This window comes from Cynoglossus semilaevis, chromosome Z, assembly GCF_000523025.1.
Source record: "Cynoglossus semilaevis isolate Cse_v1.0 chromosome Z, Cse_v1.0, whole genome shotgun sequence".
NCBI classification, from domain to species: Eukaryota; Metazoa; Chordata; class Actinopteri; order Pleuronectiformes; family Cynoglossidae; genus Cynoglossus; species Cynoglossus semilaevis.
The window spans coordinates 13,793,394-13,811,494 of record NC_024328.1 but is presented as its reverse complement, the minus strand read 5'-3'; the positions used below and the strand labels follow the sequence as shown (position 1 = coordinate 13,811,494).

At 42.8% G+C, this 18,101-nt stretch overlaps 2 protein-coding genes across 3 annotated transcripts in view; both read right to left on the bottom strand.

Moving 5' to 3' along the window:
• The window catches only part of LOC103397970 (glutamate receptor ionotropic, NMDA 1-like), a 28,824-nt gene extending 16,537 nt beyond the window's left edge, over positions 1-12,287 (bottom strand). For both annotated transcript variants that reach the window (XM_008336431.3, XM_008336430.3), the window contains exons 1-5: positions 11,601-12,287; positions 9,943-10,199; positions 6,175-6,309; positions 4,664-4,840; positions 699-761 (exon numbers count right to left, since the gene is read on the bottom strand). In XM_008336431.3, the coding sequence (XP_008334653.1) occupies positions 699-761; positions 4,664-4,840; positions 6,175-6,309; positions 9,943-10,199; position 11,601 (633 nt within the window). In that variant the 5' untranslated portion in view covers positions 11,602-12,287. The remainder of the gene's footprint in view (positions 1-698; positions 762-4,663; positions 4,841-6,174; positions 6,310-9,942; positions 10,200-11,600) is intronic.
• A 3,778-nt stretch (positions 12,288-16,065) lies between these two features.
• LOC103398050 (docking protein 2-like) overlaps positions 16,066-18,101 on the bottom strand; it is an 8,102-nt gene continuing 6,066 nt past the window's right edge. Inside the window, 4 exon segments of the mRNA XM_008336539.3 lie at positions 16,066-16,989; positions 17,447-17,557; positions 17,689-17,943; positions 18,020-18,101. The exon segment at positions 18,020-18,101 is cut by the window's right edge and continues 37 nt beyond it. Of these exon segments, the coding sequence (XP_008334761.2) occupies positions 16,228-16,989; positions 17,447-17,557; positions 17,689-17,943; positions 18,020-18,101 (1,210 nt within the window). The 3' untranslated portion in view covers positions 16,066-16,227.

Here is an 18,101-nt window from a genome sequence, read left to right as displayed (position 1 = left end):
GGGGGGGGGGGAAAAAAATAATGAAGATAAAAATGTATTAGAGATCTGCGGAACTAAAGGAGAACTAAAGGACAAAGCTTGAAGGTAAAGAAAAAAAAAAAGGCCAAAAGTTGTGCGTGGTGTGGTGTCGCATGCAAATTAAGGCACTTTCAAGACTCTACCCAACCAACCAACCAATCAGGGGCGTGCATGTTATAGCGCACTGATGCAACCGCAAATTAAAAAAAAAAAATTCAAGTGAAGAAAGGATAAACGGTTGGGAGGAGGGAGCAGAAAGGTGGAACATTTCCCAAAAGAAAAAAATATGTCTGATGTTGCAAAAAAAGTGAGATCTTGTTGGGGGTTGGGAGGGGGTTCCTCAGATCTGCAGACCGAGCCAAGCCTTAGCCTGGCTGCATGCAACCCTTCACATGAAGAAAAAAAAACTCAGAGGGGAGGGGGGGAGTGGAGGGGAAGAGGAAGGGCGTCTCTCCTCGTACGTGGAAACCATTCCCTGTGTGCAGGACTCGAATGACAAATCAAATCAAAGAACGAAACGAATGGTGGAGAAAAGACGTGCCACCAGGATAAGAGTCTATCTCTGGAGCTGGACTGGATTCTGCATGGGCGGGACTGACACTGGAGTGTTGGGGGCGACTACTGGGCGAGCTCAGAGATTGGTTGGGCGGCGTGCATCATTTGACCATGCAAGTTTATACCTTAGGTGTTCTCCTGAAGTCAAAGTTCTGTGGGTCGATGCTTTCATAGTTCCTGATTTTAGTCTGATGGGTAATGTGCACAGAAAAAATATGCAGACACAGAAGATTATAGACAGTCAAGAAAAGAAATGAAGCCAGTAAAGCATCCAACAAATGAGCTGCGCGTTAAATCAGGAGGGAGGCAGCGAGCGAGCAGACACATCACACTCTGTCTGTCTCCGCAAATGTCCAACGTCTCATCTGTCCGTCTGTCTGTCTGTCCAAGCGCCTAACAGTCTGTCCTACCACCCAACATGGGGGCACGAACCCACGACACTGATATTAAGAATCTCACGCTCTACCCACTGAGCTAGCCGGGCTGATATAGCATGACTAAATGTGATTCAATTTTCTCATTTTGACCTGTGATATTCTTATATTTATTTTGGTAATTCTCAACATTACATGTAAACAGCCAGTGGCAGCAGCATAAGTGGAGTTCCCGTGACTCCCCACTAGGTGCTGGGGCCCTACAAAACCAGGATCTCTAAACTGGAAAACTAACATTTGAAGGAATGGATGGATATGTTGCAGATACAGATCAGAGAATTAGTTACGTTTTTTTCCCCCGCTTCTGTGAAAACGTTAGCCTCTGTAAACCATGTCTTTATTATAACTTTATTTTTATCAAATTCTACTACTCAAAAAAATTAGGTTAAACTTGGTTTGTATTTCCCTTAGGAACGAAACAAATCCCTCTGGACATACACGTCTGAGCTACTAGCACTTTACAGCGCTAAGGCTAGCTAAATGTAGCAACCAACTACTACTTTCTGTAGATGTGTTCACTTCTTACCCCCTTGGGTTTTAATTATGAAACTAAGCCTCTTCCTTCAGGAGAAACAAGCAGTTTGAAAAATGCTACCTAATTATGCTAAAAAATGTGACTTCACACACTTGAACCTAGCCAAGCTAATCCCAGCTAGCCATAATCAATCAGTTATCGAGATATCACACTGTACTATTTTATTGGCTGATTTTTAGTGTTTATTGGTGACAATTTTATTAGAAAAAAAAAAGTGATTTCTCTTGTGTGAGTACAGGGTAATCTAAGGCAAGACAACGTCCCCTGATGGTAAGCCGGAGTGACAGCGCGGCGTCCCATTAGTCCTCCATTTAATCCGCTCCAAATGTTAATCTCATTAAAATAACATCCAGGTCCCTGAACATCACACGCTCTCATGAGAACAACGCTTCGACAAAGGTTTTCCTTTCACTGTGACTAAAAAACTATATGAAATATATATATATATTGCTCACAGGTCACAGCAAGGATGGTGAAGGCAGCGCAGCACTAAGTGGGCCGTGTCTGTCAAGAACAATAACCAGGGTGAAACTACGGAAAGGCTTTGTGTCAGAAAAGAAAAAAAAAACAACATTTTATTATTGTGACACAAACAAAACTTAATTTCATTTAAAATAAAAAAAATGATTTAAATACAGATTGAAATAAATGATTTAATAAGGTTTTTATACGTAATTATTATAAGTTTGGAGTCTAATTTATCAAATAGACGTACGGTGAAAAAAAGAAAACGCGTTGCGCAAAGTTCCACGCCCCGTGTATTTGTGTGTTCAGAGTACAGTACTGCACCACAGCCGGTACCGCTGTGATATTTATTACTTACTACATTACTACATTATGAATAACGCGTAGATGTTAAATCCGGAACAGATTACACTGCCGCGCTCTTCGCCTACTTTGACTAATGCGCAATAATTTATGACTCTGTGCTGCTCTGCTCTAATATTAATGATGGTTTCGGCTCCGACGCCGTACAAAATACAACTCAACTTTGAATACTTTTTATGAAAAATATTTTAGTCCCAACACATTTATATCCCAAAATTTGACATAACCAATATATTAAAAAATATATTGGATATGATGAGATAAATACAAAGTCACTTCTACGTATTTAAATCTAGACCGGTGCTTCCCAACCTTTTTTTAGCCATGGCACATATATATATATATATCATCAGGAAAAAACCTCACGGCACACCACCAAACAAATATACGAAAAGTATATTTAATGAAATATAATAATCTTCCAGTTGAAATGACCTCAAAATTGACTCAAATCTCGGCCTGTTTAGTTGAAGTCAACGCTGATATACTGGCAGGAATTGAAGAAAGATACAAAGAACTTTTTTTTTCTTTCTTTTTTTTTAAGTTTTTATAGCTATCTGCTGCCACCTAGCAGAAGAGGATTTAATTGCTCTGCCTGTCACACATTGACAAACAAAAAATATTTGCAATAAATAAATAGTAGTTCCGGGACCAATGATGTGACAGTGGATAATTTTCCACGGCACACTAGTGGGTTGGGAATCACTGATCTCGACCACTGAGCAACTTGTGGCCCGGGGGCCAGATCCAGCCCACAAAACTATCCAATCGGGCCCGAGACTGAATTTCAAAATTGTGAGGATCAAAGGGAAAATATCATGTGGTCCCCTGTTCTGTTCTTGTCTCTGATAAATAACTAATATGAGACAGATAGACAGATGGACAGACAGACAAACAGACTACCAATCGGACAGAAAGGTGGTTTGACAGTGAGGCAGAAGCAGCAAAGGTGTGTTTACGAAACTCTCAATGAGATGGCGATGGAGCGGTGAGAGGATGTAGTCAGAGAGAGACGGAGACAGAGACGGAGACAGAGACAGAGACAGACTGACAGTGGTTAAAAAGGGAGAGGAAATCTAACTGGAGTTTCAAAACTCAGAGTAAAAAAAGCAAAATAAAAAGATAAGGATTTTCCGCACGTCCACCAAGACAAGACTCTATGTCCGGGATTCTGCGTTGATGAAAATCCAAATTCCAGCTCCACACCAAGACAACGTTCTACAAATCTTTTCTCCGATTTTCTCCATTTCCAGAACGCAGAGGTTTCCTCCACCTTAAAACTAAGAAGAATCTACTGTAACTTTTCTCCACCATAACAATATCAACATTCTCTTTAACACAGAGAAAAGAATTCGGTAGAGTACAAGTGACAACTAGCCAATGTTATTCACCAACAGCGTCCCAATCTGTTCCTGATGGCGCTGACATCACGGTTTGGCGTCCGCAGCCTCATGACTACCGCGCAGTCTGTCGACCAAATATTCTCACAGAACACAAATGTCTTGACATTTCCACCCACGGACGCCATCTTGGCTTGTTCTGTCTTTATGTTAGCGTTTCTAGAAATTTGATTTTATGTTGGTGCAATTTTAGTGTAGCGGTTAGCACGCCTGGCTCGGAAGCAGAGAGCAGAGAGTCTTGGGTTAGATTCCCAGAGGAACCACATCCTTGGTGCTAGCCTGCTAACGACACAGCTAACGCAACAATTTCCCAAATATGTGATCAATATAATACAATTTTTTATTTTTTTTATTTATACTTCTTTCGATGTTTCAGCCTTGGTTTCCACAAAACCAAGTTTCAACCATTTTCCGCATCCCTAGAACCAAGCTTCGTGTCACGTGTTCACGTTCTCCACCTCGAGGTCCACAAAATCTCCACTGCGATTCTCATTCCTCCGACAACACTTCCGCAAATGTTCTCCACCTTCTAATCGTTCGCGGGTTGGTGTGGGTGAACGTGTAAAAAAGTCCATTCCAACGTTTTGAAAGTTCCACATTGGAAACTTAAGATGTTCTTGGTGGAGATCAAGAAGGAAAAGCAGAAATAAAAAAAGAAGGGGGAAGCTGCAGGGAAGTCTGTTTCAGAAAGAATATTAAAGCTGGGGATGAAAGAAGGATGACGGAGGGATGATGGCACACACACACACACACACTAGTTTTTATTAGTCTCGCACTAAAAACACCACACTCGGATTAGAGCGAGTCGCACACACTTTACACTGTGTTTCACTTTGTGTGTGTGTGTGTGAGAGGCAGAGAGAGAGAGAGAGAGAGTGAGGGAGAGAGCTCACCTTGGTCTCTTTCTCTTCCAACAGCGTCTCCAGTCTCTTTTGAGCGGCGCGGCCCTCGTGATCGTCGCTCACGATCAGGATGATGTGGTTCCACCTGAACTCCCTCATCAGGTCGAACCAGACGTTGGCCTGGTGGGAGTACGGAGGAACGGTCCTCAGGAATGACAGGTGGATGCTCTGAGGGGAAAAAAAGTACCAGTCAACGGCAATTAAGAACAAATAAAAAAAAAAATTTTAACGATGCAGTCGCGGGCCATATCAGAGAGTTCGGTGGGCCATATTTAGCCCGTAAGCCGCGAGTTGGTGATCACTCATTAAATATACTTTTTGTAAGATTTCTCCTGATGATATATGTGGACACATGACCATTGTATTTAAACTGTCCAGTGAACATCGGTATTTTATAGACTTTCACTTTCACTTTCACTCTTAGTTTAAGACAACCATATACAAAAAACATTTTTAACCATGCAGTTGCGGGCCAGATCAGACAGTTCGGTGGGTCATTTTTATCCCGTGAGCTGCGAGTTGGTGATCACTCGTTTAGAAAGTCATACTTGTCTGGCAAATTAAATGTACGTGTACTACAGTACTAGGGAACAATTCAAAGAAAATACAATTTGAAGGATGCAACGTTACGTTTGTGCGATCGCAGCAGTGAGTGTGTGTTACGCGTTTATTGGCAGAGCGCGTGTGAGTCAAACAGTGTGTGGTCATGTTTGCCCGGTTGTTTTCTCACTGCGCTCGCCATCTGTTGTTGACTCGGGCTCGCTTTTCCGAGCGCTGGGTGTAGGTGGAGGTTTATCGAAAGCGCTCGAGCGCCGTCGGGCCCCGTTCCTACTCGTCCCGATTCCTGCGGTGAGCGACCATATGGTGAAGTGACACTTGGCTTGAACAGCCGTTGCGACGGATTTTTATTTAGAAACTGAAATGCGTCAGTATGGGCATCGTCTCTGTGTGCTGACGTTTGTTTATGTTTTTAAACTCAGGAGATAATTGTTAAAAAAAAAAACAGATTTTTTCTACAATCTCACTCAAAATTTGAACTCGCTGTGAGTGAAGCCTCTCTCCAGTAGATTAGGGTCAGGTCTACCGGTGGTCATCACCGGGTGAAATACTGTGAAAGTACGTGGACTGTTGGTCCCAGATATTCTGGGAGCTACAGTACGATATTCCATCAATATTGTAAACCTGAGAGTAGAGAGAGCGTAAGAGGCTTCCATCCAGTCACACGTCTGATGGACTCTGACCTAGAATAAAGAATCCATTAGATTGGACCTGGACCACTGCCACGGCGTTTCCACAGTGATGAGCATGGTCAGTCACATGGTCAGTCACATGGTCAGTCACATGTGCTTTTTGTTTTATCTGTTGTCCAAGAGAACGTCCACTTCACCTACGGTAACGTCTTCACTACAACCTAAGCTAATTCTAATAAGCTATTTAATTAACAAATCATATATAAAAAGTACCCACCGTCAGTGGCGTCAGCACGGTAAGGTTCTGGTTACCTTGTCAGAATAAATCGACATTCTTGTCGTCAGGCCGACCACGGGAATCCTGTAGAACCCGGCGGTGTAGGAAACGGGCGTCGGAGTCAGGTGATCATTGGACTGAGGCGGGTGACTCACCAGGATGGCGTACACCTGAAAACGACAAAAAAAAAAAAAACTTGTGTGATTTTCTTATGTGTATGTTCAACAACCAATCACAATACAGAGTTGTTCTGATGGTCTTCTAAATACAAACCAAACCCCTGTCTATTACAGTGATTCCCAACCACTGGGCCGTGGCAGGCTAGTGTGCCGTGAGAAATCATCAGGTGGGCCGCGGTCAATTATCCAATTTCACTTAATTGGGCTAAAAAGTATTATTTTTTTTTTTTTTTTTTGTTGCTCGTCAAAGCACGAAAAGTAGAGCAATTAAATACTCTTCTGCTAGGTGGCAGCAGATAGGTATGAAAACTGAAAAAAAAAAAAAAAAACGAAAATCAGAGCTGTTGAAGATTATTTGGGTCTTTCTTCAATTCCTGCCAGTACATCAGTGTTGTCTTCAACTAAACAGGCTGAGATTTTTTTTAGTCAATTATGAGGTAATTTAGACTGGAATGTTATTATATTTCATTAAATATACTTTTTGCGAGATTTGTGTTTGGTGGTGTGACGTGGCTCAAAAAAGGTTGGGAAACACTGGTCTATTAGTCATTTGATCAAGTTAGCCAGTTGTTCCCAAAATAGTGGGCGGGTCCCACATAGTGGTCACAAAGCCTAAGGCAGTGTAGAAAAAAAATAAATAAATAAAAGTTCCTAAATAACATGCTATCGTGTGGTCCAAACTCGTGTGGTAACAATGAGGCCGGACCCTCGGTGACTCGAGGGTCAGGTTAGGCATTGAAGCCGGAACTTACCAGGAACTACTCTGTGAAAATGTGTGAGTGTTTAATCCCTTCATCCTTCGGGATGATGGACCTATTACATCAGTGTTTCTACGGAGGGACAGAGCATTAATCTGATGGATAATGATGCTCACTCACTCTCTCTCACTCTTTCTCTCTCTCCCCCTCCATCTCTCACCACGTCGACCTCATTTAATTCCTAAAGTAAATCATGCCGAATTGGAATTTGTCCTTATCTCCATACAGATGATACAGAAGATCCATCCGTCACATACAGTAGTTCAAATGAAATGCATTTTGCTCCAAAAAAAAGACAAATATAACGCAACCCACATAGTGTAGGTCAGTATTTGGGTACGTAAAAAAATAACCAACTCCAGTATTGTGTATCATGTCTTCAAGTACCTTTTTAACCTTATTCCAACAGAGAGCGACATTTCACATTTCTAGTCTGAGCCTTATTCACATATGTCAAACGTAAGGCATGCGGGCCAAATCTGGTTCATTATGTCATTTTATGTGGCCCCTCAGAGCTGAACATGTGTATGATTGTCTTAAACTAAAAGTCAAAGTGAAAGTGAAAGTGAAAGTCTATTCAATACCGATGTTCACTGGACAGGTTAAATACAATGGCCATGTGTGCACATATATCATCAGAAGAAATCTCACAAAAAGTATATTTAATGAAATATAACAATATTTTAGTCTAAATGACCTCAATTGACTCAAATCCCGGCCTGTTTAGTTGAAGCCCACGCTGACATACTGGCAGGAATTGAAGAAAGACACAATGATCTTCAACAGTGCCGATTATCTTTTTCTTTTTTTTTGTATTCATAGCTATCTGCTGCCACCTAGCAGAAGAGGATTTAATTGTTCTGCTTTTCACGCTTTTGACGAGCAAAGAAAAATTATATGAAAATATATAAATAATAGTTTTCAGCCCAATTAAGCGACATTTCTTCCGGCCACACTGGTGTGCCACGGCCCAGTGTCGGGAATCACTGGTGTATAGCATATGTATGGCGAGAAATCCGCATTTGAAATCAAGTGTACGTTCACAAATATTTACTAACTACTACTAACTACATCTCCCATAATGCATCGTGCGATCTCCTGCACAACCGCACTCTTAGCTTTGATTGTAGATGTTCGATGTTCGCCCGGAGATAATTTGTTTCCTCGTTTCTTCTGAATTAAAGGTTGGGCAACGGAGGCGCCAAACCAGGCAGGGTGTTAAATGTCTAATGGTGGAGATGCAGGAAAACTACACACACACACTTTTCCGTGATAACAGGCAATAAACGTTATCTTATTAAGCAGGCCTGCGGTAAAAGGGGCAAGGACGACCTCAGGTGTCTTTGTCGACTGATTTGGGAACAAAAGGAGAACGCTTCCCGTTCTGAGTTCCCGTACTTTCATAATTGCCGACAAGGTGAACTTGACTCCTCTCTGAAATCCCGCCCGCTACCTTAACTGCTGTCTCAGCCGGAGATACGTTTTTCCGCGAACATTCCGGTCGACTTAATTAAACTGATTCATTTTTGATATCATTACACATCTGTAAACAGTTCTGTGTTGTCGTTCCATTTGTTTCGTGATCAGACTCTCTCCCCGGAGAGCAGCAGCTTGTCAGTCACTTCAAACGACCCGAATCAGGCAGCAGGCGGCAGAGACTGGAGAGAGTTATCTGACAAAATGAGACCAGCTACAGACGTCAAACGCCGCGAGTCAAGTCGAACGAGCGAGCGATTTCCCCTGCAGCGGCTGCTCCTTCTCTCCATCTATTTTCATTTGTCTTTAATCACAGATGCAGAGCTGAAGGTCACAAAGACGCCGCAGAGGAATAGAAACGAGTGAAGTTTAATTCTGGGTGTTTCAATATGTGCGGCGGTTTCTAATTAAACATCAGTGTGTCCTCGGGGGGGCAACGGCGGTGGAGGGGTTGCTCATTTATCAACCATTAAATACACTTGCTCTTTAGTGACTCTCTAAGTATATGTAAAATTAATGTATGGCTCATAAAAATGACACGGTGGCAATACGTTTTTGTCACCACTGAGCTCGCCGACGACCTTAGCATGCGGTACAACAATGTGAAAATGACAGAAAACGTACGAGGAATTCTCGAGTTTGGCTGGTAAACGTGCAGGGATTCTAGAATAGCAGCCCCTACAGATGCGTGTTCGTGATTTACTCCCTCTTTATGATCAAATTAGGTTCTGCGTCAAAACATTAAAACCACAAGTCAAAGGGATGACAATGACGCTAACAATGAACTTTCAAACATCGACTTAATAGCTATTGTTACCAGATCTGCGTTCATGCGTGACACTAACAATTAGAGAGTTAATTACAGCCTCACGGGGTGATTTACAGTCACTGCAGCCTCTTTTCAGAAAAAAAAAATCAGCAATGCTGTAAAATGTAGCTGTTAGCAGTTAGCCGTTAGACAGACACTCCTGGACGAACGGCACGGTAAAGTAAGGGTCTCAAACCCCACCCAGATTCGTAGAAGTCAAGAAGATACGTCAAGAAGATACTAACAGACATAAAGTCGCGATGATCCTTCAGCGATAGGCGTGGTGCATTAGCGTTTGGGGAAAATTATGCAATGAAGCAGCAAAAAAGCAACATAGATTGAGTTTTGTAGCTCTACACAACCTGAAATGCACTGCAGTTCCACTGTATGTTGATCACAGCTTTTTAATGCCTCTGTGCCTGCACATCGCTGACTCATGCTGGCGTACCTTATGACCGACATGATTTACTGCCTATAGGAAGTCATGTTTATACCTCATACTTTAATTTCATAAGAACATCTGTCAACGACAGCCCCCTGATGACATCACTCACGTGGGTAAAAGAAAAAGACCGACGCTACCTGGTTGGAAATGAGGTCCTCGCACACAGACAGGGCCATTTGGATGGCGTTGGGCTTGTGTGTAACAGAGATGGCGTTCATCTTGAACTTGTCCTTCCCGTACAGAGCGTTGGCCTGGCTCACCGCTTCCTTGAACACCTGCTCGTAACGTTTTTGACTCAGGACGGCGCCGTTTCCCCCCGCCGGGGCCCCCCACCCGCCGCGAGCCACCGAGCAGCACTGTAGTACAGTGAGCAGCAGCATGCTACGCAGCTCCACTGAGGGGGAAATATAAAGATGGAGGTCAGACCAGGAGGGGGAAAGACACGATTGAGTGCCTTTTAAGGTTTTTTTGTTTTGTTTTTTTTAGACCTAAGAATAGAAGGATGGACACAAAGTTTGATGGTAGGAGCAGCAGGAAAATCAGATGATTGAACCAAGAAAGACAACAAAGTAAATAATGTTTATGCAGAAATCTGAGGTTCAATTTAGAGAAATAGTAGTACAGGATGTGGAAATGAGAAAGAAGAAGGTTGGGGAAGGCTAGGAGGGAGGGTGGAGGGGTGAGGGAGTGGGATTGAGGGTGCAATTGAGAGGATGAAGGGGTAAGAAAGGTGAACTGATGAATGTTCCAGAGGCATTATGTGGGGAGGGAGTTGGGTGAGGAATGAGGAAGGAGGGGTGAGTGAGGGGTGAGAGGTTATTTTCAAACATAATGTAATGTAATTTCTACAGAAAGGTTATTCTCACTCACAATTTTTCTTCACAGTGGTGTGGACTCGAGTCGCATGACTTGGACTCGAGTCAGACTCGGATCATCAATTTGACGACTTTAGACTTGACTTGACAAAATGTAAAGAGACTTGGAACTCGACTTTAACATCAATGACTTGTGACTTCACTCGGACATGAGCCCTTTGACTCGACAAGACTTGATACTTTCTCCATAACCCAAAGCAAAGCAATGACTTGGTCCCACCTCACTCCTATATGTTAATAGTGAAATTGAAATTCATTTTCCTTGCAACGGCTCATACCACGTACACCTGAGGGGTGCCGCCCCTCACCTTGGGAACAACTGAATTGGGCAACATTTGTATTTAAACATATCCTGCTAGCATACTTTTAAATAGACCGCTGCTGTTAGGACAAATATATTATATGTGTAAGAAAATGACCAAGACATTTGTTACTAACGTGCAGGTCGCTGAAAAAAAAATCTAAATATGTCTGCGAATAATAACATTATTTTTACTTAAATCTAAGCACCTCGTGAATAAAACCCACAAATAACAGACAAAAAAAATCAGTGGAGGGTAAGGGTGAGGATGGAGACGGAGGAAAGAGAAAGGAGGAACGATTATGAGAATACGTGAAGCGGCAATAGTAAAAAATGTAAACACAGGGGTGAGGATTGTGGGCGGGGCTGTGGCTGACTGTTTTTCCTTCCCCTGACTGACTGATTGAGAATCAATAGTAAAAACTCACATAATCTATACTTGATCAAAAACGGGTGATGACTGATTGGTTGAAACACCTGGTGACGTGAGGTCGAGACATTCTAAAACAGAGGCAACTGATGAGCAATTGATTGACATTGACTTGTCGCGCCATTAATGACGTGACAAAACATAAATTTACGCCGGTACATCAAACAAACAGGTTATTAAATCACTTACTGATTCCAAGTGTTGTTGTTTATCTTTATTCCGGCGCTGGTGTTGACACGAAAAGCCCACAACTGCGGATTCCGTCACAGCAGCAAGGGTTTTCACTCTCCTGTTGATTGATTTCAATCACGGCGATATGCCGATGTTGCTCCCGTCAGTCTGCGACGTTGGTCCTAAGCTCTGCTTTCCGGTTTTTTTGTTTTGTTTTTTTTTTAACGTTGATAGCCCACGGTGGTGGTTCACCGGGGGAAATCACACGTACTTGTCAGTCACGGCGTGAGTGTCCGTGGAGCCGCTCTTGTCCTGTTGATTCACTGTGTCCTCGCAGCCTCGGCCCATTCGACAAAGTTCGTTGTCCGGTCGTTTGTTTTTTTTCCCCACCCACGTCTCGTTTGTATGTCGTTTTTTACGCCATATTGGTCGGTGGACTTTCGGATGACCTGATGCTCATGGTCTGTCCTTGGATCCCGACGCTCGCGCCCGCTCACAGAAAGGAGATGATGCGCGCTGCCGCTCATGCGCGGACACGAGCGTCCTCTCTTGTTCCCGCGCGTTGGCACTTACGTGTGTGCGTGTGTTATTGAATTATCAGCCTGTGAGTAATTTCTTTACCGAGTAAAACCTTACAAATATGCTTTTACAGCATTTAATGTTATGCCGAAATAAAGATGGTCATTTTCGAAACAATTTACAACGTGACTCAGCAGGATATGTAACATAGTAAGTACATAAACTAATGTGCTGTATGTGCTGTTGTATCGTTAGCTCCACGGAGTTCGCGGGCAAAGAACCATAAAAAAACCATACAATTACAGTATAAGCTTTCACTCGCCATGTTTTTTTTTAATAACAGGCTGGGTGGTCAATGTTATCTATGTTACATTGTTACTATTTCAAAATAAATCTTATGCAATCTGAGAACCGACGATATTCATCATCCTTAATTATACTCAGTGAAGCTTAGAATATAATATTTCTAAAAATTACTTATTTTATATATATATATATATCTTTCTAGCTATGGCTATCTAAAATGTGATTTTAAAAAAAGAAAAAAAATCTTTTGTAAGTTGGAAGAATACATGTATTTAGACAAAAGAGGAACTTTGTTTTACAATAAAAGAGTTTGGTTTAAGGTACAAATGTCAACATAAGTTATTGTTATAGGGTTGTTATACAAAGCAAAGATTTTTTTAAAATATATTTATAACTGAGCTATTTACGGAGCCTAAATTGACATATTAGTCAGCAAATATACCAAAAGAGGATTTTTTTTCTTAAATTAAAATGTTATCTATACATTTATTTATATTATTTAATTAATTTATCTCCCACTACTTCTTTAAGTTCTTGAATGGGGCTGACATCAGGCAAATGGTGTGGAACGCTGACGATGGAGTTACGTCCAAGGGAAATTCGTACCAAATGGTGTCATCCTTCTCCAGGTGGTTTGTGAAATACTTCAGTTTGGCTCAGCTCCTGTCAGCAGGAGTGTTTTGTCTTCGGGCCTGAAGTCTATTTCTGTGTAGTCACGGTCTAGTGACTGCGATTTGTCACCAGTGTCTTTCTTGGCCGTTATCCTAGACAGATGTCTTACTTACTTTTCAAGACACATGACTGACTAATTTTTGCTGTGAGTTTTTTTTTTTTCCCCCAGATTCTTTATTTACTGCGCATATGTCATCCTCTGGGTAATATTTCTAGCTTCACTTTTTGGCACTGCTTTACAGCTAATGTATTTGTTTTGTTTTTATTTCCAGTTTCAGTTAAGTTTTTTTTTTTTTTGGTATTTGCCTCGATGATGTCAAAGATGGCATCTCATACCATAGCATAGCATAGCCTCATCATAAGCTATGGTTGCGATGTACTTTTTGAGGCATTCGATACTAAAACTAGTCTGTTTAAAATCCCTGTAGAAAAAATTAAGAAAATAATATTACTTTTTTATTGGGTTCCTGACAATTTCTGTGCTTTCCAGTCATACATATCCTTCATATATGAAGCCCTATCTTAAAAACAAAGTGTAATTGTTTATATTATTAATTATATTAAATTGTTAAATGTTAAATGATATTATATTTTGTGTATGTGTAACTTGTGTAAGAGGCATGTGCACATACAGTATTTCCGTGCCCATTTTTAGCACCTAATTTACATGAATTCAGATGAGACCCATTTGTTGGTCTGTACCATCTTTATGTGGGGGGGGGGTAGGTTCCTCCTAGTTCTTCTCAATCTGATCTCAAGCTGAGAATATAGAAGCAGCGGTAGATGATGTACAGAAGATAGTTGACTCTGGATTTAAACTACAGACTCCAGTACAGACTTACTTATTTTTGCCCGTCTTTTTTTTTTTCATCTTTTACCACTCCTCTCATGTTTCTCTCTGTTTTTTAAAATCATATTCATTATTTCATCTACTGTCACCATGTACAGTTGCCAAAGCAACGGTAGGATGCAGCTCTGTATCTTTCATGTGGTTGCCACGGAAACAAACCTCTTTTCATACCCGCCTTCCACCAGATCTAACTGGTAATTATCACAGTGACGTCTTTACGGCGCAGCTGGGTCGACTGTTGATCAGGAATTCTTATTATTGGTCATTTTCATTTTGTAGTTACAAATCGGGAAATTCTTTGTTCAAGATAATTCCACAGAGGTTCTGAGTTATTGACACGGTACAGAGGAGCTGAACAGGAGGCACTGTTTCCTCGCGTGCCTCTGTAATTAAATCAAAACTGTGATCCGTATTAATCATTGTAATTAGGTTGAAATATAAACAAGAGATTGTGATTAACTTTAACTTCTTTTTTTAATGTAATTTGTTCTCCCAGGGCTTTGGCACAGCTGATGATTTGCATCATTGTGGTAGGATACAGCCCTGGGGAACCATCTACTCTACAGAGGGGCCTGCAATGATGAACACACTGCAGACCAGTGGAGCCTGGCATCATACCTCACACATAATTTTTTTTTTTCTGAACGGTGGTTTTGGCTTGTGTCTCTTCTCTGCATCATGTGACTCTGTCTCAGCTGTGAGAACAAAGTAGGACACTCTAACATCACCGCTTTATATCTCCGACGGTGGTGTAAGTGGAGAGGGTTTCAGGTCAGTGGACAAACACACACACACACACTACGTGCATAATAGTGCTCTTTCCGTTCGTGCTTTGGGTTTGGTAAGAAGCACAGGGAGATGCACACTGTGGCTCTTTGGAGCCTGCTGCGTCCCTGGGGGTCGTCCCTATGTGTGTAAGAATCAGTGTCACACTGTGTCCGTCAGCCAGCATCTAGCGCAGGAAGTAACTGGTCTACTTTTACACTAAATCTGCCAGCAATTATGGTCATAAGGAGGTAGTTTTTGTTGGGGTTTTTTGTTTGTTTTTTTAGGTCTTTGAGGCCAGAGTGGTAGAAATCACAAAATATTAAAAAATGAATGTTTATGTGTGAAAATGTAAAGCAAAAAAATTAAAGATGGGGATTGTTGCAAGCTGATCAAAAAGAGCTATCGGGCTACTGCTCATTTTAGAATAATGTTTGATGACAATTACAGTTATTACAATCCTTGAATCGCAACCTTAACGTGGTGGAGGGGTTTGAGTATCCGAATGAACCTAGGAGCTATGTTGTCGGGGACTTAACGCCCCTGGTAGGGTCTCCCAAGGCAAACAGGTCCTATGCGACGGATTAGACAAATAGCGGTTCAAAACCCCCCCTTGATGAAGAAAACAAATCAATCAAAGAGGTTCACGTCGCCCGGATTTACGTCACCGGGGTCAGACCCTGGAGCCAGGCCCGGGGTTGGGGCTCACAGGCGGGCGCCTGGTGGCCGGGTCCTTGCTCATGGGACCCGGCCGGGCTCAGCCTGAACAAGTGACGTGAGTCCGCTTTCCAGTGGGCCCACCACCTGCAGGAAGGCCCACAAGGGGCCGGTGCCTTGTGATTTGGGTGGCGGTTGTGGGCGGAGACCCCGACGGCCCAATCCCTGGACAACCACTCTGGCTATGGGGACATGGAATGTCACCTCGCTGGGGGGAAAAGAGCCTGAGCTTGTGCGGGAGGTTGAACGATACCGACTAGATATAGTCGTGCTCACCTCCACGCACAGTCTGGGCTCTGGGAACTTTTTTTTTTTTTTACATATTTATTCTTGACACTCTTTTTTTCCAACATTTAATTAGCAGTTTTAAGGTTGCTCCCACATAAATAAGCAAAGATACACCTGTGAAAATATCAAATTGTACAAGGAGAACAGGCTCTTTGGCCCAGAGGCAATGTCTCTGTCTTTGGTGTGTTCACCTCCTGGGAATGTTTGAATCCCGGTTAGGGAAGTTGGTACCTTCCATTGGACTCACCACTCGCAGGAAGGTTCAGGGTGGGTTGGTACGGTGCAATGTGATTTGGGTGGCAACTGCTGCCCCTGTGACCCGGTTACAGATAAGCGGATGAAAATGGATGGATGGATGGACAAGGAGAACATTTACATGCAGTACTTTAATCACATTCATAACATAACAGACACTTCTTCTTTGGTCGGTGTGATCAGCAGGAGAGCTAAGTGACAAGGAAATGCTAAAATTAACTAAAGTGTAATGAACTTCTATTTCATTTCCTGTCCTTTCGCCTGCGTCTTTCTCTACACTTTCTTCACACTGACGTTCTTGTAAGGTGAATCCTGCTTCTCCTCCTCTTCTTTCACACTGATGACCGGAAATGCCCTCTGCACTTTTTTGGGCACGGCATAATCGTTCAACTGGGGATCGTAAGGGTACTCGTGGCCTGTTGGATCCCCAGCCGCCCCCATGGTTAACCAGGCGTCTCTTTTCATCTCCTCGGGGTCATCGTACACCGAGGCCGCAGTGAGGGGATTCTGCCCTTTGGGGGCAGCAGCGCAGCCCTCGGGCTCGTCGTAGATGTGGTCCACTTTGCCGTACAGCATTCCCGCAGTTTCGTTTGCGCTTGGGAAGACGTTTCTGATCATCATCTCATCAATGCTGTCGTAGAGTGGGTCTGCGCCAGACTCTGAGGTTACGATAGGACACTGATGGCCGCTGAGAACATCCGCCATGGCATTTTTATCGATGTTGTCAAAAGGGAGGGAATATTCTGACTCCGCCGCATTGGAGGATGGAGGCCTGCTGCTTCCTTTTTCCCTTTTTTTCCTCTTGGCTCCCTTGCATTTGGTGGATGACTGTGAAATCTGGGAGTACAACATATCTGTGTTTGGATGGTGGTAGTTTTTTAAGGAGGTGGAGACAGGGCTGGTGTCACTGTGAGGTAGGGGACAGCTGGAGATCATCTTCACCTGGTTCTTCTGGGGCACAGGCAGATCACGAGAGTCCAGATTCAAACTCTTGACTCCGGTTAGAACTTTGTCTACCGGCGGCTCAAGATAACACTGAAATTTAAAAAAATATATATATATATTATAAGCTTCAGCTCCCCCTAGCGGACCACAAACATTTTTTGGTTTTATTAAGAGCCACAGGACTGCACCGATTATCAACTGAAGACAGTATAGATGTGTTAATCCATGAAAAGTTAAAGTCAGTTACAATGCAGCTTTGAACCACATGGTGGCGATCATTTCTTTAACAGTATACAGAGAAGATTGTCTTCTTTTTTATGTGATCTGTAGCAAAAAAAAAAAAATATGGAAAAACCAAAAAGTGTAGAAAACCACAGAAGAACAGAGCTATAACTCGCTAGACAACTTTGACCTTGACCTACATTTTAACCTATCAACACACAGTATTGTTGAGTAATGGCTTGTCTGACACAGAATGAATCTGTGGACCCTTGTTGTTGTCGATGGGTACAAAAAAGTGCAGTAGAACAATGGTTTCTAGTCTTACCAGCTGATGGCGCTGCAGCTGCTGGGATGTAGGGGAGCTCTCCTTGTCCTTGTGATGGCTCTTTGAATGATGTGAATGCTCACTCACCGTGCTGTACACACAGTCTTCAGCCTGGAGGAAGGAAAACATTTAAGATATTAAAAACCACGGACTCATCGTGTTCACAAAGTGACCTTTCACATCCCTGTGGCAACATCAGCAATTTTGAACTATCAAAGGACTTCCTACAGCGGTAGCCCGACCTGAGGTGCAGAGGCTTGTGGGGGTGGTGGCGGTCGGTTTTGGAACGGTAGTGTGCTAAGGGGCAGGTGTGGCGGGTTCTGCTTCGACGGGACGTCTTGACCCCCGCACGAGGGCTGTCTCTGCGGGGTGGTGGTCCTCTGCAGGTTGATGGCTGTTTCCACAACCTGGAACAGGACGTTGCCCTCGCTGGTTTCAAACTCGAAACTCCCCTCACCAGAGTCACACCTTCGTCCTGCCTCGAAGGAGAAGGAGGTCTAGAAAAGAGGAGAGTGTTGAGCTTAGAGTTCAAAATCAGTCACACAAAATTCAGGTTGCAAACGTCCTGGTCACCTTGTCCCGTCCAAAACGGCGCAGGTATTTGTATGGCCACATGAACACGACTTCTCCTGTTTTGTCCAGGAGTTGAAGAGCG